At 45.0% G+C, this 25,412-nt stretch overlaps 1 protein-coding gene across 1 annotated transcript; it reads right to left on the reverse strand.

Annotated features, from left to right (window-relative positions):
* Window positions 1-28: 28 nt before the first annotated feature.
* On the reverse strand, window positions 29-24,373 carry Arl6ip5 (ARF like GTPase 6 interacting protein 5). Its single transcript, XM_021164981.3, has 3 exons — window positions 24,109-24,373; window positions 4,764-4,981; window positions 29-2,124 (listed from the first exon to the last, which is right to left on the reverse strand). Exons 1-3 carry the CDS (start codon window positions 24,282-24,284, stop codon window positions 1,952-1,954), a joined length of 567 nt encoding a protein of 188 aa, XP_021020640.2. The 5' UTR covers window positions 24,285-24,373; the 3' UTR covers window positions 29-1,951.
* Between the last annotated feature and the right edge of the window lie 1,039 nt (window positions 24,374-25,412).

Here is a 25,412-nt window from a genome sequence, read left to right on the forward strand (position 1 = left end):
AGTGAAGAGACACCATGACAAAGGCAACTCTTATAAGGACAGCTTTTAATGGGGGTTGGCTTACAGGTTCAGAGGACCAGTTCATCATCATCAAAGTGGGAACATGGCAGCATCCAGGCAGGCATGGTACAGGGTAGGTGAGAGTTCTACATCTTCATCTGAAGACTGCTAGCAGAATACTGTCTTCCAGGCAGCTAGCTTGAGGGTTTTAAAGCCCACGCCCACAGTGACACATCTACTCCAACAAGGCCAAACTTTCTAATTGTGCCACTCCCTGGGCCGAGCATATACAAACCATCACAGGGTATAAATGTATATAAACCTATAGCAAGTTTAAAAGATTCTGCCAAACTTCAGTTGTTTTTCTAGCTTCAAATAAACACCTATAATGGGTTTTATTAAACAGCTTTCAAAATACAAGGTAGAAGTATTAAGTTTTTTCAGTTTTTTTTTTTCAGGCTATTGCCAAGTTTCTTGATATTTAGCACAGATATACATTGAATAAAGTCTCACTAAAATGCTTCCAACTTTATTCTTCCTACTTGGGTAATGCTACAGATTCTAAACCCTATCTGAAGCTCTGGGCTCAAGATAAGGCTTCATATTGACTGAGAGGCTAAAACACAAGACATCAGAGCTGCCATGGTGGTCATGGGTTATTTAGGACACACAGAAGGGCTTTGGGAAAGGTCCCACCAGTTATCCTTTCAATGTTAGGAAAACCTAAGTGTTTTCTATTTTACCTGTGAAATCACCAAACTGGCAAACACCCACGTGTCATCTATTTCTTAATATATGAGCCATAAAGGGGTAACTGTAGCGAAACGCATAGGCTCACGTCATCCTAACTCCAATGCTATTTATGTAAGTGTATGGCCACCATGCCTACTGTCAACAGCTTTGAGGTACAGGACCTGTTTAAACCCTTTTGGCTTGGTCCTCTAGGAAAGCTTTGCAGGCTCAAAAGCTCAACCTTGGTTGTCCTCTCTGAACTCCTAAGGAATTAATAAAATACATGCTCATTTCTTTCTTTCTAAATGCTCTCTCTCTCTCTTTCTCTCTCTCACACACACTCTTTCACACACACAAATAAAAACGATAAAAATAAATCTTAAAAAAAAAAACCTAAACCATTTAAATATCATTATCTTGGATACCCTTTTATTGTTGTAGTAACGAAAAATGTGCCATATAGACAGAACTCAAGTTTGGTTCTATTTGTATTTATTCTTAACAAGAATAACAGAAGTTACAGAGTTGTAACCATCCCCCCACCCCCAACCCTACCCCAGGAGGTTGACATTTAGTTTGCAAGAAACACCTGCTGGTGAAAGCATATTACTAACCCTTTTAAAAATTTTTACAAAATTTAACAAAACATTGCCCTAAACAGCTACCTTCATATTCGTAAACAAAATATAAACAACTGGCTGACCCAGTTTCCACTGCACATCAAACAGGTGCCCAAGTGATAGCCTCTGGTTTTAAAACAACAAAAATAACACTGCTAAACTAACATACCCGAAACATCATACTCTTAGGGGATTTTGGAGGGGATGTCAGACAGCATTAGAAACAGGCTGACACACAACATCCTCGCCTTTAACTGATCTTCATGTCCTCCACATTGCCTCCAGACTCTACAGGGACTTCTTCCCTACCATAAGATGGAACTGTGGCTGTCTAATCCACACTTTTTCAAAAGCACACCGGACACTTCAGATACCACGGGAGAGTGGGTCTGTATTTTTGCAGTTTCTGAGGCCTTCTGTGGGTCATATCAGAGATCTTAGCAGTGGGCCTGTGCATGCATGATGCCTTGGAGAGGTGGGTGGTAAGACGTGCACCGTGCACCTTCTGTTTCAAAACCACAGACTTGAAAATGGATCTGAACAAGGGGGAAAGTGCAACCGGATTCCCGCTGCAGGCCCCGTCACTGGGCGGGCTGTGCTTACTCCCTCGCTTTGCTGATGTAGTCAGCAAATTTGTTGATGTTCTCTTCCTGCTGTTCCAAGGCATCCAGGATGATGCCCATCGGAGTTTTCTTCAGGCCGATTCCCTCCATTTTATTTTCCAGCTTGTTCTTGAGGTTTCGAAGTCTCAGGGATGCGTGGATGAACATCACTGAAAGAAGTGACAGCATCAAATTATGTCAAATAAATAAAATTTCTATTGTTTTTGAATCGTGTGTGGGTATGTCTGTGTCTGTGGGTTTATGCACGTGAGAGCTGATGCCTGCAGCGGCCAATGGCATCAGGTCCCCCTGGAGGTGGCTCCTGGAGGTGGCCTTCTAGGTGGTGCTAAGCCACCTAACACGGATGTGGAGAACCAACCTTGGGTCCTCTGTGCTCTTAAGCACTGAGCCATCTCTCCAGCCCAATAATCCCCACTTCAGCCCCTCACACATATAGTAAACTGTGTCTTTTAGCTGTCAGGTCTGCTTGCTTCACTTATCCTCAGATGGTTACATAGCCTTTATATAAAGCTGCTTCCCAAGCCACACACAGACTGTTGTGTGTGTGGAAGAAAACACAGTACTCATTTGGAAGACCGTTGATCTGGCAGCCACATTCTTTTATTCTGCCCACTGAAATCCCTACCTTGCAAATGTTCCTTAAACAACATGACATTCAACACAATTGTTCACTGATGTGACTCCAGTCTGACTATGAATCCACTTGCCCACGGTTTCCCAGGAAGGACATTTTTTTTTTTTTTTTGCATTCTTGGTTTATCTGTACTTTGTTCCTTAAATGCCAGAATATAGGAAAACCCCACCTTTAATGTACTTCCAAAGAAGCATGTTTTCTGAAGGCGTCACTGGGAATGACCTGGCCTTGTTTACTATGAAATAGGTTCCATGGTCCTTCTTTGTGGACCTCTTGTCGCGGAACCTTAAGGGAATGGGATAGAGAATCTGTATTTTAAGACACTCTATGTGATCTATAACAGTTATTTGTTCCATGTACATACACAGCACCCAAAGAGCCTATTTAAGTAGGGCTGGGGAGTTGATGAGATGGCTCTGTGGGTAAAGTGCCTGCCTCCAAGCCTGGTGACCTGAGTTCGATTTCCAGGAATCACATGCTAGAAGAAGTCGTCCTCTTACCTCCATAGTTTCTTGGGCAAGATTATGTCTGGCTGGATGAAGGATGGATGGATAGATGGATGGATAGGTGGGTAGATGATAAATAGATGAAATTTTGAAAAATTAAAAATAAAGGGCAAGAAAATGACTCAGTGCATAATGTGTGAGGGCTGGAGTCTCCAGGACCAACCTAAAAGCCAGGTAGGCATGGCAGCCAGCCTGCAACCCCAGCACTTATAAGGAAGACACAGGAGATCCTCAGGACAAGCCAGACAGAGTAGCCAAGTGACTACTGCCTTAATCAATAAAGTAGAGAGCACTGGTGGAGGACACCTGATGTAAACTCTGGGCCTGTGTGCTCACCCTTACGCACATGGGAATCACACGTATGCATATGCACACATACATGTACTACATAATACATATATAAACAAAAGAGCCTATTATAAGCAAATTTCCATCCTACACTATGCACAATCCAGAGAAAGACTAGACGTCCGTAGCCTACTCTGACCTTTAAAGATACGGGCCATTTTCTAAGCATCAGGCACTTGGGGTACCACTGTTGACCCACAGAATCAGGCTTTCCCAGGGATATGGCTTAGAGATACATGTTTTCAAACAGTTCTTGAACAGATGTTCCCCGTGTATCAGAGTTTGGGAGTGACTGATCTTAGTTTCCTTGTCTCAGAAATAGGTGAACACAGCCTACTTAGGATGACTGATGATGCTCTGGTTTCCTGCAAATCTGGCAAGAGAAACAAATCGACTCTGATGTCTTTCATTCCTCTGGCCTGTCTCAGGCTCTCAGGCAGAGAAGGGACTGCCTTCTGTTAACTGTTAACAGGCAGTATATTTAAATGGGATCATTCCGGCACTAACTCATAGTATAGCAAGGAAAATCTGGGGAAACTTTCCCAAAGCTTGAACTTACTGGTTGATAGAGTGTATGTAATAAAGTGTAGGATTCATTTGTAAATATTTTGGGCTCAATCTGACAAGATCTCAGATAAGCAAACGATTTTATTTACTATTTAACACATGCATAGATGAAACATTTTCAAATGTAAAGGGACATTCTCTCATCAGAAAGGACACTAACATTTCGCCAGATCTCTGCTGCTAAGACCTGGAATTAGATCTCTGTTTCACTTCATACTGTTTGAGGTCTTAGAAAATAAGGTGTTTAGAAAATATCTAGTTTACCAGAATCACAGTATTTAGTGTTTATACCGTGGTCCAGCTACTTTTTCAGATATACTTACTTTTCTATGAGTATGAGAGTTTTACCTGGATGTATGTATATATGTAAACATGCATGCATACCTCACGCATGCCTGCTGCCTGCAGAGATAAGAAGAAGGTATCCCCTGCAACTAGAATTGTGGATGGCTGTGAGCTGCCATGAAGATACCATGCAGGTTGTACCAGTTCTTGCCACGTGACTGGGATTTGCATTTGTTTTGTTGAGTGATATCTCTGTGTAAGAAGAGCCACATGGCACACTGCAAGTGCTCACACATATCTATGGGAATAAGCAACTGCCAGGCTTTCATGTGCTGTCTTAGAAGATGCTAACACTGTTAGATATACGGAGGGGCTATGCAGTGCTCACTGGCCAACTTCATCTACATTTATTTTAATGAAGGGAGGCAAGGAAAGCAGGCTTACTTACACAGCAAGGGAAGAGTGATGCCGAACACAAAGACCATGACACCCCCGAACATGGATATAAGGAAGTAGCTGGCTAGCATGACCACCATCACGAAGGCCGTTGGGTACTGCTTCTTCATCCGGCGGAGGATGTCTTTATTGTGCGCTGCCCACACAAACCCCATGAACACCAGCACCACAATGACTCCTCCGAGGATCATGTTGAAGGGGCTCAGAAACCTGGGGTAGGAAAGCAGAGAATGGCTGGCTCAATGGCAGGTGGAGCATGGGCAGAGAAGGGAAGAGGAGGGGTGAAAACCACTGAGAACCCATGAAGTACTTCATCAACACCGGAACTTTAAAGCCCACAAGCTATGAGGTAGAAGAACTGGCTGATTCTAAATAGAGAAACAGCCTTCATAGTTAGAAACGGTGACACTTACAGCTGGACATGGCGGGCCACACAATCCTAGCACTTGGGAGGCTGAGGCAGGAGGATCATGAGTTCAAGGCTAGCTTTAGCCACATAGCAAGACTCTATCTTAACAACAACAACCCCCGACAACAAAACAGAATGTGAAAAATATGAAAAATGTGAAAAGAGGAAGAGGAGGGAAGAAGGGGTGATCAATAACAACAACAAAGGAAACAGTGGAACTAAGACCACCACAAGCAGTCTGGTGCCTACCCGACTTGCCAGGATATCTTACTAGAGCCCACAATTTGAAGAGCCCATGTTTTTTTGTTTTTTGTTTTTGTTTTGTTGTTGTTGTTGTTGTTGTTGTTTTCGAGACAGGGTTTCTCTGTGTAGCCTTGGCTGTCCTGGAACTCACTTTGTTGACCAGGCTGGCCTCAAACTCAGAAATCCGCCTGCCTCTGCCTCCCGAGTGCTGGGATTAAAGGCTTGTGCCACCATGCCAGGCTAGCCCATGTTCTTATAGTTGCATTGTGTTTAACTTTCATACATCCTAGGCACTACTGCACACCAATTGCTTTGTTCTTTTTTTATTTACTTTTAGCACTGTTTCATGTTTAGTAGAAATAATGAATGAATGAAGTCATCTATCCATCGGTAGGGGGATCATACAATGGCCTCCATGAACAAGATCCTGTCTACAGTCATATTTCTGTTTGGACTACACAGTGCTTATTGGAGTATTTCTTTGAATCCTATAGAAAAACCACAAAACAAAACATGGGGTAACTCCTGCTTCAATTGGAACAAGAGAATTCGATCACTCTGAGCCCACCTTCTATTTTGGAACCCAGCAGCTGGAATACCTTCTCCCTGAGGCTGAACAGAGGCTCTCCATGGAGCCCAGTCATCCCTATCCACCACCGCTTCCTTGACATGAAAGCCCAAAGCAAGCTGCTGATCGCAGTAAGTGATCTAGTCCTTATGCCCCACAGAAACATTGGTTTATGGTTTCTGACACATACACACAACAACCCCTTGATTGAACTTTCCAGCAGCCCCAAGCATCTTCAACATAGGTTGTCAACTCAGAAATCCAAATATATAGCCTCTAAATTCACTGGTCCATGAGACAAAGGTCTTCATCGGAGGACAACTGTCACTGACTTTGGATAATGCAGGAAACACTAGGAAGAAGAAATTTACCACAAGTGTTTTGTAAATGACAAGGACCCAGCACTGTAGTCTTCCCCTCCTTTTTTTTGGGGGGGGGGGAGGTTTCGAGGCAGGGTTTCTCTGTGTATCCCTGGCTGTCCTGGAACTCACTTTGTAGACCAGGCTGGCCTCGAACTCAGAAATCCGCCTGCCTCTGCCTCCCAAGTGCTGGGATTAAAGGCGTGCGCCACCACTGCCCGGCTTCCCCTCTTTTTTATGGAGATAGATTCTCACTACATAGCCCAATATTGTGGTTTGAATGAGAATGACCCCCACAGGTTGATATGTTTGAATACTTGGTTCCTACTTGTCAGAACTAATTGGGAAGGATTTGGAGGTATGGCCTTGTTGGAGGAGGTGTGTCAGTAGGCGGTGGGCTCTGAGATTTCAAAGGACTCCAGCCATTCTTAGGGCACCCGCTTTCTGCTTGCCAAACCAAATATGGGCTCTCAGCTGTTCCTCCTGCCGTGCCTTTGCTTTGCTGCCATGGACTCCTAACCTTCTGAAACGGCAAGCCCAATTTAAAGTTTCATTTATAGGCTTCCTTAAGTGAGAATTTTGGTTTCTTTAAACATTCAGTTATATGAATATGCTTTTGTTTAAATGCCGGGTGTGGGATGAGAGGCTGCTTCCCAGCAGGTGATTGTGATTTGCCTTGTGCACTAGCAGGGGTGTGATCTTTGCCAGTTGTAGATAGTCTAATTCTGGGGACTCTGGAGAAGGTATACATGGGAGAGCTCCAAGAGGGCCTGGTGTGGCCGCTGCTCGTGGCTGCTGCTCCTCCCCGCTGCTCCCACCCCAGTTCATCCTGCTGCTGTTGCTGCTGCTGCATCTGCTGTTGCATTTGCTATTACTGGTTTGTTGGGCTGCTAGATATAGTCTGATGACAGATCGGACTTGCCACAAGGAACCCAATTCTAGTCAGCAGGAAGTAGCCTGTTGAGGTCCACGCCCCCTTTCCCCTCTAACCTTCTCTCTCTCCTACCTAGTGTTGGAAGTTGGAAGGAATCAGGGTGGAATAAGGGTTGGAAGAGTGATAGACATAAAAGCCCAATAACTAGCTAAAAGAGCACAACAGTTGCCTTTATCGTGGCGTTTATCACCACTATAGAAAAGTAACTAAGACACCCAGGTTGACCTCGAAACCCACCATCCTCCTGCCTCAGCCTTCCAGGTACTATAGTTACGTATGTGCACCACCATTTCCAAATGAAAATTCCTTCACGTTTTAGCTCTGATCCTACTGAAACACCAGCTATTTGAGTAGGGAGTGAAAGTCTCTTATCCTTGCTGCCAGGTGGTTGGAATGAATGTAAAACTGCTTAGAAGAAGCTTCAGCTTCTCCACTTAAAAAAAAAAAAAGCAAAGAATCGCTGGGTGTGGTGATGCAGACCTTTAATCTCGGCATTCGGGAAGTGGAGACGAGTGTGTCTCTGTGAGCAGCAGTGTGTCTCTGTGGACAGCCTGGTCTACAGTCTGAGTTCCAAGCCAGCCAGGACTGCATAGTGAGAGCCTGTCTTTAAAGCAGAAAAGGGGAGGGGGAGCGTGAGCATGCAGAGAATTAGACAATGGAAAGAGTAGTGTACTATAGCTTAAACACACTACAGCCTCTAACACTTACGAATGCAGTTCTGGGACCAACTGCTGTTCTGAGCCAGTCTCACCACAGAACGTGGAGACTTTAATCTGTCACCTCCAACCAGGACTCTTAACCTTCTCAGAAAAGGGGAAACACAAGCCCCAGCTAGAAAATACAGGTGCCAGCTTAGGACAATCATCATGCCGAGCTACTTCTGACTCAGGGCAAGACCATTACAGCCTCTAACCATGACAAGCTCCAACTGCAATTACTCCAGGACACTGTGACATTGAGCCACTGCCTGCCTGCCTGCCTGGAAATTCACTCCCCTTCTGGCATGGAAGCAGCCCCTCTCAGAGCGGCTGTGTGCAGATGGGCTCTCTCTACTGCCTTGCCCTCTGTTGATGTACCAAAGTGTAGCTAATGAACTGTGTGTCTTCCTCCTTTTGTCTTCAGAACATCCATTCCCACCAGTGCCATCCCCGCCAGGACAATCACAGTTGCCTATTTCACTCAAAATCCTTGACAACACTGAGACCCTGCAAGCTTGAGAAGACAAAGGTAATAAACAATCTTGCCAAGACTGAGATATATCCACACTGGTGGTGTATGTGTGAAACACTGTTAGGAATAACCTATGTGAACAATGCTTTACTGGACTGGGATATATATATATATATATATATATATATATATATATATTGCCCAAGCTACCCTTGAACTCTGTCTTCCTACCTTAGCTTCCCTGGCAGCTGGGATTACAGGTCTGCACCACCTGATCTGGCTTATAATTGGCATGTTATTTTCTAATAACAATAACAATATATATATTATATAATAACAATAACAATATATATATATATAGTATATATAAAGTAACTAAGATACCTGGGTTGGCCTGAAACCCACCATCCTCCTGCCTCAGCCTCCCAGGTACTATAGTAATATATGTGCATATATGAATATATGATTAAAAAGCTGAAGTATACAGACAGGCACTACTAGATGTGGCTTATAATTTAGTAGCACAACAAGATATTGACAATAGCTAGGCGGTGGTGGCACTCGCCTTTAATCCCAGCACTTGGAAGGCAGAGGCAGGCGGATTTCTGAGGCCAGCCTGGTCTACAAAGTGAGTTCCAGGACAGCCAGGACTATACAGAGAAACCCTGTCTCGAAAAAGCAAAAAACAAAAAAAGATATTGACAATATATTGAGTAGGTGAAAAAATAAAATACATTCCCTCTATTATATTTAGCATATTATGCTTGTGACATAACCCTAAAGCAGAAATGTCTATCATTTACATTTCCTTTTTACCTCCCTTTCTTCTTTCTTCTCCTCTCTCTCTCTCCCTCTGTCTCTCTCTGCCTCTCTCTCTCTCTCTCTCTCTCTCTCTCTCTCTCCTGTGATAGGGTCTCATGTATCCCACCATAGTCTCAGACTTAATGCACAGATAAGGACAACCTTATCTCCTGATTCTCCTGCTTCTACCTCCCAAGTCCTGGAACACAGATGTGGGCCACCGTGCCCAGTTGACATGTGCTTCATATCAAACCCAGGACTTTATGGTTGAGTGTGCTAGTGGGACTGAGCCCAGGGCTTTGTACATGCGTAGGTAAAGGTTCTATCATGAAGCTGTGTCCTCACACTGGTGGTTCTGGTTTATCTTGTTTTTTTGTTTTGTTTTGTTGGTTTTATTTTTCTGGGTTAGGGGTGTGTGTCTCAGCACCTCAGCAACTTGCCCAAGCTACCCTTGAACTCTGTCTTCCTACCTTAGCTTCCCTGGCAGCTGGGATTACAGGTCTGCACCACCTGATCTGGCTTATAATTGGCATGTAATTTTCTAATAACAATAAGACAACTACATAAAGAAGAAAATATAGAAGTATAAGATCAACTGCTTCTCAGCTCGCAGCCGAGGCTTAGCGCTCTCTTTGTATCTCTCAGATTGCATTACTGGGGTTTGAGTTCATATGCCACCTTGAGGCTTTTCCATCTTTACCTCAACCTTGGCTTCCTGCTGTCTGTCTGCACTCTGTGTGCCAGTTTGGACCATCTGACCTCCTCCAGGCTCTCAACACTCAGATCACAGGCTGTTCTGCCTGCTTGCCCTCACTCCCTCCTGGTTCCAAGCCTCTCTGTGTCATTATTATTTTACTGTGTATTTTCATCTGGGTCATACCTTGTCTCCTGATACAATCCCAGCTTTGATTTTTGTTTGTTGTTGGAGACAGAGGCTCATATAGCACAGGCTAGCTGGATCTCACCGATGTCTTAAGTTCTTGACCCTCCTGCCTTTACTTTCCAAGGTGGGATTAAGAGCACATGCCGCCATGCTCCAAGACTTAAATCTGAGAAAGGCAGAATCAGGCAGTGCAAAAAGTATATCCTTCTGAACAAATCTTAGACAGCCTTGTGTCAGAGGCCAGGGACCTTCCACAGATTAAAAAAAATTGTCATTCCTAGTACATACTCCCCCCCCCCCCCACACACACACACTGAGAGAGAGAGAGACAGAGAGAGTCCCCTTTTCATCCCTTTCTTCTTTTTTTTTTTGGTTTTTCGAGACAGGGTTTCTCTGTGTAGCCCTGGCTGTCCTGGCACTCACTTTGTAGACCAGGCTGGCCTCGAACTCAGAAATCCGCCTGCCTCTGCCTCCCGAGTGCTGGGATTAAAGGCGTGCGCCACCACACCCGGCCCCTTTCTTCTTTTGTATGTGTATTTTTGTGAAAAGGTCTCCCACTGCAGCCCATCTGTCCTTAAAGTCATGGCAATCCTTCTGCCTCACCCTTCCAAGTGCTGGGATTACAGGCATGGGCCACCATGCCTAGCATTTATTTTTATATTGTTCAATCACCTTATGCTACTTGGATAATTAAAAATACCTGACACTTAAAAATAATAAAGATATCCTTTTTAACACAGCCATCCTTGTAACCTAGGACCCAGCCAAGTGTTTCTGGGCTGTAAAGAAAAGCAAAGATCAAAATTAACAGAAAGAACTAGAATGGAGGGCCAGGGAGGAAGGTGCTTGCTACACAAGCCTGAGGGAATGAGCTTGGTCCTCAGCACCCTGAGAAAAGCCAGTGGGAAAATGTGCACTTGTAATCCCAGCACAGGGGAGGTAGAGCTAGGCGGGTCCCTGGGACTCACTCAGTGACTAGCTAACCTCGTCTGTTTGGCAAGCCCGGGTCTCAGTGAGAGACTTTGTCTCAAAAGCGTGGTGCATGGTGGGGAGAGAGGCAGCTGAGGATGGAGGTCTGGAACTGACGAAGACTCGGACACACTGAACTCCAAACAAGAGCTGGTGAGTCTGCAGCAAAGTACCACAGCCTTTCTGGAATTCTCATTAAAAGAATAATTTGTAAGGTGTATAGTAAAAGTCACATAAAGTATTTTTTCTTCTATTTTTTACTTTGGACAAGTAGAGCAGAGATCTGAACCGAATGTCTAAATAAAGCCCTCGATGAAGAACAATGGAAAATCCAGAGCTGACTCAAGCGATTCCACATTTGCTGTTCACCTGTTCCTGTAGCTCAGGCTCAAGGGAAAAGAAGCAAGGGCTCCTAGAGAACCGGTTTTAGCTTGCAACGTGGCCAGCCACAAACTATAATTAGAAAGCATCAAGCTTCAAGCTGGGGGCGGGGGCAGGGGGGGGGGCAGAGAACAAAGTTACTGGGAGGAGAAATTAGTTTCTTCCACATTCAGAGTACGTGCAGCTTCCTTCTGAAAGTCATTCAAATGAGCACCACAGAGATGGTCTGGTAGCCACTTACACTTGTAACACAATAACACACAGGCACACATGAAACACACACAGACACAAGACTAAGTGCATTTTCCAATGAGGGCAAGAATCTGGGAAGCAGTTATGGTCTGAGATGCCAATGGTTGGGCGGTTAGTCACACCCATCAAGATAAAACCCACTTTTGGAATAGTGGTTTCCGTAAACAAGACACTCATCTTTCACGGGGCCCTGCTGGGTGTGGGCTTACTTACTGGTTATCCATGAATAATAAGAAACAACGGGGAGGAAAAGGGAAAGGGAAAGTACTTAGAGGAAGACGATAGAAGATGGAGAATAGGCAGGACATTTGAGATTCTGTTCTTTGTGGAACACAAACCTAATTATGCAGGCCAAAACCATGAAATATGTTTTCAACTTGAGATGAACATATTTGTATAGATTACCCCATTCTGTTGGATAATAAACGTTTTCCCGAGGTGGGGTTGTTCTTGATTGTAAAAACATTCAGAATGCCACTGTGAGTTTCTGAAGCCATCTTAAACGGTGAGCGAAAACAATCCCACTGTGCAGTATGAGGCAAAACAGAGGTTCAAAAAAAGCAAGAAAGCAGAGTCATGGGGGAGATGTGGGGGAGGAGACACGGTGGGGCTGGGCTTCACAGTCCACCCATTCTGTGTGGGTAAGCACCTCAATGCAGACAGGGATTTAACCCCTCCATTCCAAACTGCTCTGTTCCTCCACCATGGGAATTCCCCTAGATTATTTCTCTCTGAGTAGAAAGAGGCAGAGGCTGAGGGGCCGTTGAGGGATAGAGAGAGCAGTTGCCCAGTGTGTGCATGTGGAGGGGGTAGGGAGAGAGAGAGAGAGAGAGAGAGAGAGAGAGAGAGAGAGAGAGAGAGAGAGAGAGATCTTAATGAAGGTGGCTCTGTGATGAAATACATCCCAATGCTGTCCTGTCCTCATGATGCAGCTGGCCACATCTACAGATTCATATCCACTCACAAGAGAGGAAAATCCCACCCAATTACCGAGTTCTAGGGCTAGGAGCATCTTGGAAAGTCCCTCAGCTCAGAAAGAAGTGAGCCAAGGAAGTCAGCAACCGTGCCCAAGGCCACCAACTGCAGGGCTGTCAGTACAGTTAAAGAAAACAGACGGTTCGGAGCAGAGCAAGAACTTTTGATAAATTCTGTCACACCTAGAGAACTCCTAAGGCCCAGAAGTGTTTCCGAAGCAGAAACAGTCTCACGCTGACTTCTAACCCAGCAGCTGTTTCAGACGTGTGGTTCCGGAGGAGCCTGACTCACATGGATGGGGAGCAGAAGGCCTGTTTACTCACAGGGCGCTTCTCTGAGAAGATGAGGTTTTCCTGTGGTCTTTACCCAGGCAGGGACTCACACCAAGTATGAACACACCCAGGCACTTGCTTGCTTCTCGTGGCCTTTATAAAAACAGCATTCTGTACATTCTACAAGGCCTGCCCAGACTACAATATATACACTGTTGTACCTGAGGTGGGTCCCTCGGACAGGAAGCTTGGCTGCAGAGTGAGGTGCCTGCTCTCTCTACTCACCAACCTCGGTGTTTGGCTTAGACTACATCTACTAAGGGACCCTTTTGGTACTTGACACGCAGCAGCCGTTCCTGCCAGCTTCCTGATGCCATGTCTTGATTCTGCACTTATGCCAGGCTTCAGGGGGGTTCTAGAGGTTATGCGGCTTTCCCGGGCTCCCACTGGCCTGTGCAGGAGCTGTTTTCTCTGCCTGATTCACTCCAACCCTCTTTCAGGCTCAGTTCAGCAGCCTTTTCTCAGCCTCTCTGATACCATATGCCTCTTTCCCGCAGCCCCAACCACAGTGCCGGCTTCAGCTTCACAGCTATGTGGGTGAGTACTGAACACATCTCTAGCTCCTCCTACATAGGATGCTCCATAAGGAACAGAAAGGTCCCATTTTTGGCCCTAGCACTTAGCACAGTACATTTGATAAATGTGTCAATGACGGGGGTGGGTTGGGGGGAGTAAGAGACTTTCACATTTTCATACCATGTCACTAAGGTCAGCATATTTCTGTGGCCCTCCATTAAGAAGAATGAAACTTAACATAGACAAGCCACGATTACTTCCATTGTATACTAAATAGGACAGGGAAATAGTTCCAGCCTTTGTTTCTTCACAGAGTTTGTTAAAGGGACAAGAAAAGTACCCCTGGGGGTGGGGGTGGGGGCGGGGTGGGAGGGGGAGGATCGCTCCCACACAGTGAGGGGACGGGGTGAGGAAGCAAGGCAGTGGGCTTTCTGGAAGGTGCCTTTGCATGCTGTGTGACCAGCACAGGCTGAAACATCAGGGACAATGGAGGGAGGTCAGTGTGCTGCTGACCTGTCCTTTGAGGGTCCTTTCTGTTTCTCACAGTCACTCTAAGAGTTCAGTGGCTGTTTTGCTTTCCCAACATGGCTTCTGTCCTGACAAGGACTATTTCTTTATTTCTTCTTCTTCTTCTTCTTCTTCTTCTTCTTCTTCTTCTTCTTCTTCTTCTTCTTCTTCTTCTTCTTCTTCTTCTTCTTCTTCTTCTTCTTCTTCTTCTCCTTCTCCTTCTCCTTCTCCTTCTCCTTCTCCTTCTCCTTCTCCTTCTCCTTCTCCTTCTCCTTCTCCTCCTTCTCCTCCTCCTCCTCCTTCTCCTCCTTCTCCTCCTTCTCCTCCTTCTCCTTCCCCTTCTTTCTTCTTCCTCCTTCCTCCTTTCTTCTTCTCCTTCTTCTTCCTCTTCTTCCTTCCTTCTTTTCTTCTTTCTTCTTTCTTCTTCTTCTCCTTCTCCTCCTCCTCCTCCTCCTTCTCCTCCTTCTTTCTTCTTCCTCCTTCCTCCTTTCTTCTTCTCCTTCTTCCTCTTCTTCTTCTTCCTCTTCTTCTTCCTTCCTTCTTTTCTTCTTTCTTCTTCTTCTTCTTCTTCTTCTTCTTCTTCTTCTTCTTCTTCTTCTTCTTCTTCTTCTTCTCCTTCTCCTTCTCCTTCTCCTTCTCCTTCTCCTCCTCCTCCTTCTCCTTCTCCTTCTCCTCCTCCTCCTCCTCCTCCTCCTCCTTCATCATCTTTCAAAATTACATTTATTTACTTAGTGTGTATATATATTCATCACAGTGGTGATGTAGAGGTCAGAGGACAACGTCCAGGAGTAAGTTCTTTCCTCCCACACAGATATCAAATTAGGCTACTAGGTTTCTCTGCAAGTGCCACTACCACTGTGTAATCCAGCCAGCTTGGAAGACCTCTATCTGACTGTAAAGTATAACTAGGAGCTTTAGAAACAAATTAGTCTTCAGTACGTGGGACCATCACCTCTTGGGCCTAAGGATCACCAGGGTAAAGGAGACTTCAAAGGACAAAGGAAAGTTTAGGTGGGAAAGGAGCATGTCTCTCTTGTTTCAGAAGGTCCAAGCAACATAACCTTGGGGTTTCTCTACCTGGTTGCATTAGCAAGGCTCACAGAATTCACCATATCCTGTATGCTTTGCACCACCCAACTAAGTACTCTCCCCACCCCCAAAAGCCTATGCAGCTGACGTCTCCATATTTCTACCAAGGCATACTTTGCTAACTGCTTTTGTTCTGTCTGACATTTACTAAGCTACCTACTTATTTATTGGTGTATTTATTATTTATGTGTATGCATATTTGTGTGCTCATGTATGCGTACATGGAGGTCAAAGGTTGACATCAAGTGTCTTCCTCCATTGCTCTCTCTATCCTGTTCTTTGAAATGAGATATCTCACTGACCACCAATTTGGCTAGACTGGCCAGCCAGAGAGCCCCAGGGATCATCTGGTCTCAGCATCCCCAGGCTGCTCTTTTTTATGAGGATGGTAAGAGTCCAAACTCAGATCCTCATGTTCCCATAGCAAGCACTTCACTTCTCCACACCCAGCACTGGTAAGTTTACCTCTGATAAGCAATCAGTAGGACCTGAGTTAGTAACCATAACTAGTCCTCCCCACAGGGTCAGAACTCACTTAGACTGCAGCAAGTCCTTTTAAACGTTCTATAATGGGGCGCCTCCTTCATCACCTACAACGTTGGGGAGAATGGAAGAATAACGCTCATATGCTCCTCACTGCCTAGGCTCTCGCTCCTTCCCACACACAGCCAGGGACCTTTTGGAAGTGATAGAAGACACTTGCTTATTGACAAACTGGTCCTTCTGAATGCTTTTAGTAGTGTACTGTCCGTGAAGGAAAACCTGTGAATAACTGTTGCATGGCAAGGGAGGGAAGTTGGATTGGATACATGCGAATGAGATTGGTGATACTAAGTTCCCTTCCATAGAATGTCTGGCAGAGGCAGGAGAATCTTTGTGAGTTCCAGGCCAGCCTGATCCTACAGAGTGAGTCCCAGGATAGCCAGGCTGTTACACAAAGAAACAGTGTCTTGAAAAACCAAAAAATAAAGAAAAAACAAGAAAGAAAGAAAGAGAGAGAGAGAGAGAGAGAGAGAGAGAGAGAGAGAGAGAGAGAGAGAGAAGGAAGGAAGGAAGGAAGGAAGAAGGAAGGAAGGAGGAAGGAAGGAAGGAAGGAAGGAAGGAAGGAAGGAAGGAAGGAAGAAGGAAGGAAGGAAGGAAGGAAGGAGTGTCTTATTTATTTCACACCAACCTTCAACCTATACAATCACATTGGTGGGCTGTAATCTGGACAGCAAAAGTAGCAATGAAAAAGGCCACTTTCTATATTAAATGGCCTTTCTGCCTGTCTGTGAATGGAAGGGAAGGCTGAGTCATGTATTATATCACTTGTGAGGCAAGTCCCTGAAATCCTATTTACACTAAACAGCTGTTGAATGGGAGCCAAACTGCAGGTATTATTGCTCAGCGGACACTGCAAAAGCATTCCCTGAACAATGCTACGTCAAGGGTAAGTCTTCTAAAGATGAATGCTAAAGGATAAAATTCACAGGTCCAGAGGAAAATAATATAATACAATATAGTATAAAATGATAGAATCCCAACATTGCCTGGAGTTCTGTAGCCCTAAATTGATTCACAACTCTAACTTCTAAGAGGGGAGGCCAGTGGAAAGATAGCAAGCACTGACTTTTCTCTCAGGGGATCCAGGTTTAGTTCTTAGCACCCATGTGTCAGCTCATGACTGTTTGTAACTCCAGTTCAAGGGGTCTGGCACCCTCACACAGATATACATGCAGGGAAAGAAGGAAGGACAGAAGAAAGGAGGAAGGGAGGAAGGGAGGGAGGGAGGGAGGGAGGGAGAGAGGGAGAATTAGTTGACTGAGACAGGGTGGGAAACTAATTCTTTTAACAAAAAAAAGATGGTGACAGAGAGAAGCCAGGAAGAAGAAGAGACATATATGACACCAAGGATATTTTATGAGGCAATTTGCCTACAAGGGATAGAACACAGGGCCTTGTGTATGCAAAGCTTGCTCTCCCTCTGAGCCACATCCTCAGCTCAGATGAAAGATCTTTAGATTAAATATCTGAATGTTGACAGATCTCTTAAAGATCTGCAGTTAAACAAACAAACAAAAAACCCAAAAAACAAAAAAACCTCCAGATCCACCAGAAGATGACATCCATCTACACTGTGTCTTCCCTGAATGAAGTCTATTTAAAGAAGCAGGATGGGGCAGATGGAGATGAAAACTGGGAGGATTGGGCAGGTGGGGTGTTTATCCTCAGGACTCCAGCTAAGCACCCTGTTTAATATTTGTTCAACTGAAAAGTACTGTCAATTGCGATTGAAATATTATATTATATTATAAAAATGTACTAGCCCTCTTACCTGTCCATATAACAGTGTTTCCCCTATTTCTAACACTGGAGAATTTTCTAAGTGTAATTTATATCTATGTAGTTGTCTATTTTTTCTTTTCTTTCCTTCTTCCTTCCTTCCTTCCTTTGTTTTTCCACACGGGGTTTCTCTGTGTACCCCTGGCTGTCCTGCCCTGTACACGAGCCTGGCCTTGAACTCAGAGATCTGCCTGCCTTTGTCTCCTGAGTGCTGGCATTAAAGGCGTGTACCACCACCATCTGGCTATAGTTATGCATTTTTGTAGGCTTGGTTGATGTGTATAAAATTACTTCTGACCTTTTCCAGCATGGTCTTACTACCTCTCGGGACCTTCATCTTGATAAAGGAATCACAAGGCACTCTTTTCCACCTCCTCCCAGCAGCATCTGAAAGGCTGGTGATGCGTCCCACTCCCATTGAGTGAATGAAGGAAGCGATCCAAGTAAGAACCCATTGAAAAACCACTGGCACTCACTAATCTTAAAGCATAAACAGACGGCCATTTATCCTATTTGCAAACAACCATGAAAATAATTGTTAGTAGTTTCCAATTCCTATCATTCTTACCATTCATTACACTGGTAGAATATAAAGAGTTAAAAAAAATGACAAATCTGTAAGCGGAACAAAGCTACCAGCATAAACGTACAAACAGGGTCAGTGGACAGGCACTGGGTGAAACAGGACTGGGCTCGTGGAGGGTTCACTTACCATCTATGAATGGCAATAGACAGTCTACGAAAAAATCTACGAAAAAAATTCCAAAAATTGTTTGTCTTACAGTCTACCTTTTAGTATATAAAAACCAACCAACAAACAACAAACCCTTAAGATGATCTGGTTTACCTGATCAAAGCCAGGGCAAAGGACAGTAGCTACAAGGGAACAACCGCAAGGGCTATTTAGAGGCCAGCAGGGGAGGACACAGATGTCTTTTCTTCCCACAAATGTTTAAATATATCCCCATGCAGGGCACCCAGGACTTTCTCGGCTCTTTCTTCCCTCACCAACTGGCAACCAGCTCTTCCTCCTTGTAGCCTTTAAAAGCACACTGTGAGCATTCTCAATACCAGATACTGACAGCCATATGCCTTGGGCACGCACAGAACCATACTTCTTTTGAAGAGAATCACCGTAATACTTTTTTTTTTTTTCAAGTCTATAATTACTAGCCTTCTAGAAATGTCTTACCGGCTTGGCAAGCCAGAAGCATAAAGTAGCAGCTGTTGATCCCACCCTCTTTTAACACTTTCAGGGGCCAAATGACCAGGACACAGAGTGATTCCTGCCAAGAAAACCTGGGCTCATTCACCCAGCAGCAACAGGGCTCTGTGTTAGGGGGGAGGGCGAAATGTGTGCCTGGGCCTTGTGGGCAAGGAGAAGCAAATACAGTGGGTGGTTAGTGACTCTGAGGCCACACCAGAAAATACAAAACATGAGCTTTCATATCAGGAAGGAGTAAGATAAGTTAGCATAGCAGTAAAATGATGTCATTGTCACATAGTTAAATCTGATTAAGCAGGAACTTTAGCAAATTTACCATGTGGTTTGATTGAAAAGTTATTTCACCTGCTAGCAATCACATCGGCTACCATAAGCAGTTTGGGTTCCAATTGGCTGCATGACCTCAAACCTTCATGTTTCCAAAAGTGTGGGTACTCAGCGGGATTCCTAGCTCTCATTTAGACTTGGGGGATACATATAACAGTCGCTTGGAGAGTCCGAAGGGGGAAAAGCAACCGATTCCTGACCTATCAACAGAACAATACAATCAGAATCTGTAAAAGCATCAATGCCGTCAGTCACTGTGCCATTTAATTACGCTATTTATTCACTGTCAGTGTCTCTCTTGAGTCAGAGTAGACCAAATTTTAATGTAAGGACGAATCCTCCAAGACCCTTGCTAAAATATAAAGCCAAGAGGTCAGCCAGGAGCCAGGGAGTCTTCATTTCTGATAAACTCCCAAGTGTGAACTGCTATTGCTCCTTGAATAGATTTTTCCAGTTCATATCTGTAGGCATTCCATCAAGCCCACAGACATCCTCACCCACAGCTAGAGTGGAGAGCAGGCTTAGTACTTAGTACTTAGTACTTCAAGTGTAATTAACCGTTGCCTGTGTTCTTTTTACTTTGGGAACACAAAACAAAATAGAAACAAAAACAACAGCAAAGACTGAGGTGGTGGTTTGAATGCCAGACTCCCCTAGTCTCATGTATTGTGATGTTCAGTTAGGGAGTGGACACCTTTGAAAGGATTAGAAGGATTAGGAGGTGTGACTTTGTTGGGGGAAGTCTCACTGGGGGTGGGCATTGAGGTGTCAAAAGCCCCTGCCAGGCTCAACCTCTGTCTCTGCCCCATCCCTCATTGGCCTGTGGATCAGGATGTACCTCTCAGCTACTGATCCAGCGCAGTGTGCCAACGTACTCCCTGCCATGATGATAAAGGACTAAATCTCTGAAGCTATAAGCAAGCCCCAATTAAATACTTTCTTTTATAAGAGTTGCTGTGGTCATGGTGCCTCCTCACAGCAATATAACAATGATTAAGACGACTTCTGTTGACATGTGTGATGTGAGTATAATATCTTAATGCATGGATGGCTCTTGTCATGGATAGGAAGGTAGTTTCTGGTCTCTCATCTTAGACATCTTTCTTTTCTTGTATATAGGTATACACAAAAGACTTTGGGGTAACAGGAAAGCGACAACTACAGATGTGGGGTCCAACTAACACTGGCAATGAGAGACATGGGGACAGTGTGTTTGCCATGAGGTGAGACCGAGGCTGAGTCTTGCAGAAGTGGGAAAACAGACCCAGGCTGGATTCTGGGGGTAGAGGTCACTGGTCTAAAGCAGCTGTGTTTCTGAGTTGTCTTGTTGGCAACACTAACAGTGATAAGAGATAAGTAACATTTTATGCAGCAGAAATGAGGAGGCTCTTGTAAAAGCACTACCTATGGGATGCTGGCTAGTCTTCAGGCAGGCCTGTGAGGTGGGTGCTGCTGTGAAGATGAGGCAGTGTGCTCACACAGCTAGTGCCTGGCATCTGGGATTCCAACACACTTAATCTGGCTCATAACTAATAACTCATACTACTTAAAGAGACAGATGAAAATAAAAACTGTCTGTAAGAGGGGCATGGAGGCTAAGTGATGCACACCTGTAATCATAGCCCTTAGGAGACGGTAGCTGGAGAACCTTGAGTTCCAAGCCAGCCAAGAGGAGACCCTGTCTTTAAAACAAAACAAAACCAGAGATGGTGGGAGGAGAAGTAGAGAGTGTGAGAGGAGGAGGGTGGCAAAAGGGAGGAGGAGAGGAAGTAGAAGAAGAGGAAGGAGAATGAAAAAAAAGGAGGAAGAGGAGGAAAAAGAGGAGGGGAGTGAGAAGTAGGAGGAGAAAAAGGAGGAAGTGGAGGAGGAGGAGGAAGAGAAGGGGGAGGGAGAGAAGTAGTTCACAGAATCTGAGATGCACAGTGTACATGGAAGTCAGGTACTGAATAAAGCCACGGTTTTTAGGACAAAGACCAAACTTCCTCTTCTTTTTGAGATGAAGTCTTGATACACAGCACAAAACTCACTATGAAACTCAGGCTGCCATTAAACTCTCTACCCTCTTGTCTTGACCTCTGTATTGTTGGGATAATAAACACGCACTGCCATGCCTTGCTTGAAGACTTAACTTCTAACCCCCATGCCCTTCCTGGTCAGGATCCAATATGCACATCTACCTCTATTTTAACCCCTTCTAATCTCCATCTCTGTCTAGTGTTTCCTACTGCTTCATGTACTCCTGAACACCCCTCCACCATGCTGAGATCTGAGAAAAAAAAAAAAAAAACCCAGCCCTGTCTATCCTCAGCCAAGCCAATCCAAAACAACAGAGGACCTGAAGAGCCATCCAGTGTCCCCAAGGGGCTGCCTGGCCACAGGGCTGGAATCACTGACCATTTCCTCATGAGAGACTATTACCCACCAGCAGAGGATCCAGATAAGCAGTTCCCACAAGTGCCCAGACCCACCCATCCTCTGCAGCATCCAAAGAGGAGGACAGTTCTGTTTAGAATGGGGAATGTTCCAGAATCAGCTACGCTTCTCTGATCCCAAAGGTATTGGATTTCTTCCACCTTTCAGGCACTATAATTCTAAACCTCCTGACTCTCAGGAAGATGCCACAGCAGTTAAAGGGACAAGCCTGGGTCTGTGGCTGTAAGTGTGCCATTCAACTTCTCTGAGTGTCAGGTTCAATAATGAAGATAATCATAGTTTAGTGGTGGAACTGCATGGCACAATGCAGTAAAATACTCAGCACACAGTACTTGGCAAAGTACTTAGCACACAGAGCCCTCTATAAAAGTTTATTATTATTAGTTATAAAGAAAGAAAAGAAGAATTTGTGGGGAAAGCTAGGAAGTGTTTCGAGATGCATAGAAAAAGAAACAAATTAAGGTTACAGGCTCAAAGTATTCTGGGGTATAAAGAAAATTTCATGTTTCTGGTTGGTCTGGAACTCATGCAATCCTCCTGCCTCAGCTTCTGGAGTGCTGGGTTTATAAGCGTAAGCTACTATGCCTTGCCTGCTCTTTGTAGATATATAACAACAGGTACTTTTCTCTTTATCTTCAAAGACGTAGCTAACAATTAATAGTTCTATGTGAAATAGAAATGAGAAAGGTGAAGACTCCAGACTGCCAGGTTCAGTGGCCTAAGACCATAATGAGAGAGCTATATTTAGTTAAGAGCTGACTGTGAAAAATGGGTTCTATGAAGGCCACAAGGTGACCAGGGCTGTGCTGGAGTCTGGACATATAATGCTTTGAGTATGAGGGGAGGGGGATTTTATTTTTTTCCTTGTATATTTGATTGGTCTGTGTCAAACCTTTCTATTTAAGGTAAGATAATCCACCCGATAACTATGTAACCACCAAAGAGGAAGAAAAGAATATGAAAGTTTACAAGAGATGTAAACGCATTATTAGAGTTCTTTGGTTTTGTTTTGCTGGATTTTCAAGATAGGGTTTCTCTGTGTACCCCCAACTATACTCAAACTTGCTCTGTAGACCAAGCTGGCTTTGAACTCACAGAGATTCCACTGCCTCTGCCTCCCAAAAGCTGAGATCGAAGGCGTGCACCAGCAGTGCCCAGCTAGTTATTTTACTTTAAAGAAGTGACTTTGTGAAGTCTGTCCTCTGGGAAGAAGCAGAGTTTTGGAGGCAGGTTCAGGAACAACTGCCTCTGGCTTTCTTCCCCTGACTCATGGCTCCTCAGCTGCCCGTTTAGTCAGAGTCCGCTAGAGCCTGTGTCCTCTGCACACTAGGCCATCCCCAGAGTTGTCAGTTCCTTCAGCCACACACAGCTAAGATCTCACATGGAGCCCACATTTGAGAACCGGTGACCACTCCGAACCACGCCCGGAAATGAGGAAGCTTGCCAGTCTCCTCCATGCTGTGAGTTTGCTCCTTTTGAGGCTCAGCAAATGCCATGTGTCCCTGGGCCAGAATTCAAGTCTGATTCATCTTGGTGCGCTCAGAGCTTGGCGTGGGGTCTGGTGCCCAGAGGTAGCTAAGTAAATAAGCCAGCTAACCTCAGGCCAATTTAAGACAGCGCCTTATCACGCACCCCTTCCTAAGAGTCCCGAGTGTGAATCTCTCCTCTCTCCTTTTTGGGATTGTTTTTTTGTTTTTCTCCCTAGCAGCTTCTCTTTCTCTTTGGGTTTGTTCGGAAAGAGAAACCTTAGAAAAGGACTTCTTTTAGGGCAAGAGGGTGTTTTGTAAAGCCTTCTATTTAAATTCGTATAAGAGATAATAAAATGGCGAATATAACCATTTATTTTGTTAAAAGGTGGGAGAAGCATTTTTAAAGGGTAACCTAGGAGGAAAAACAGCTTCTCAGGAAACAGGTGCGGAGATGTGTACGAGTATGTGCGCCAGAAATGTTCACGTATAACCTTACTTAGCACAGGGAACTTCTTAACTATCATCGAAAAGGCCTTCAGAGATGTTTAAGACCCCAGGCTAAGGAGCAAAGCTAAAGCGACTGTGCCTGGCAACTTCTAGGGGGAAAAAAAATGTCAGGGGGCCTCGTTTCCAGAGTCACCTCACAGGGGAAGATGCGCCACCAGGAGACTCGCATCCTTCTGAGCGGAAGCTCAGTTCCATGTACAGTATAGACAGACATTAGCCAGAGAGGCCACTTAAACACAGCCCTGGGTCCACACCCTGTCACTCCAGGCTTTGCTAGGCAGCCCCAGGGCAAGGTTACAACACCACCACATTTTTTCTTATTTTTAAAACACCCACTGTGCTACAAACATCTGACAAGCGAACATCTTCAGCACGGGGGACGTGGGAGGGGGTAGTTCTCATTGTCCCAAGTTCTCAGCGTTTTCCACACCTCTTCCCTCCCAGGGTTCCTGCTCAAGCCTCTAGAGCAAAAAGAGAAAGAAAGGGGATCCTCAGAGAGCTGTGGCCTCGCCCTGAGAACAAGTTTCCACTGGGTTGGCCACTTCCCGAGACCCTTCCCTGAGGCAGGCGCTCCCTGTGGACCTAGTCTTGCATTTCGCGATCTTGTCCCCGTGGTCCCTACGTCCTGACCCTGGACAGGTGCTCCAGGCAGAAGACCCCACTTACCCAACAACCGAAATCATCATGGCAGCCACCACCAGGTAGTTGGTCTGGTAATAGAGCAGATTGCTCACTACACGGTTGTTCCATTTGGAAATGTCCCTGAAGTCCGGCCTGGCGAAACGATCAGAGCCCGGGAAGAAATCGTCCCAGGCACGGAGCGGGGCGAGGTTCACGTCCATGTTCCTCTGCTTCGCGAGCTTCGCCTTCGCAATCTGGAGGCGGCGGCGGCGGCAACCAGCTGGATGAAAGATGACAGCGGGTCCTTCGGATTGGTTCTGCGGTTAGAGCACCGCAGGGCCTAGGAAATTGGCTGCGGGCGGGTGTATTGGTCTGTCTGTGATTGGCTGGAAGTGGTTAGTGACGCAGAGCAGTGGGCTTTACCCAATGTAAGGACAAAAAGTAACTAGCGGAAATCCCCTACCTAAACTAAAGGTGGTGTCAGTTCTTTCTGGCAGTTTAAATACAAACCATCTCTTTTTAAACACACCGTTTGTGTGTGTTCTTTGCCCTGGAGGGAGAGGAGAAAAAAAAAAAAAAAAAAAAAAAAAAAAGCAGCTGTTCAGCTGTTGATCTAAGTGGAATGGAATGGGAGCGGGCCTCAGTGTCACTGAAGTCCAGTATTGCTAATCTCCCCACATATGCGTGCAATTTTCATGAGTCACTTTGTGTGAAATCACACTAGAAAAAAAAAAAATGGGAGCGAGGGTTTGACTGAAATGAACCACTGATTGCCAGCTCGCCTTTTTCTTCGCCCTTCATTTCTGCTGTCCTGTGGCTAAATTAGTGAACCGTTGTGCCATCGTTATAGATAGAAGATAGATAGAAGTGGATGACTTCACTTCTTCCTGAGTGAGCTCTTAGCAGCTTCAAAGCAGACTGCTGCTGGAGGTGCTCTGTGTTCCTGGGCAGAAACATGGCTTCCCAGGCCAGAAAGGTTTCTTAGTTTTATTCCAATATTAAACAAATAACATTTACCTAAGAAAACAACTTCTACAAGACCACCAAGCTACACAACCATGGCATATACACAGAGGACCTAGCACAGACACATGTAGGCCCTGTGCTAGCCTCTTCAGTTTCTGTGAGTTCCTATGAGCCCTGCTTAGTTGATGCTGCGGGTTGTTTTCTTGTGGTGTCCAGGATCCCCCTGACTCCTAGGCTTCTAAGATGGCAGCGCCTAAGGTAACAGTGTTTCTAAATTTGCAACTGTTAATTTTTAACCAAACTCAAAGTGCTCTACTAAGACCACCAACTTACCCTAAAACAAAGAGTAATAAAATATACTTGAGGCGAAGTCAGACTTAGTT

The sequence above is a fragment of the Mus caroli genome, unplaced genomic scaffold (assembly GCF_978045245.1).
Source record: "Mus caroli unplaced genomic scaffold, Mus_caroli_1 scaffold_7, whole genome shotgun sequence".
NCBI classification, from domain to species: domain Eukaryota; kingdom Metazoa; phylum Chordata; class Mammalia; order Rodentia; family Muridae; genus Mus; species Mus caroli.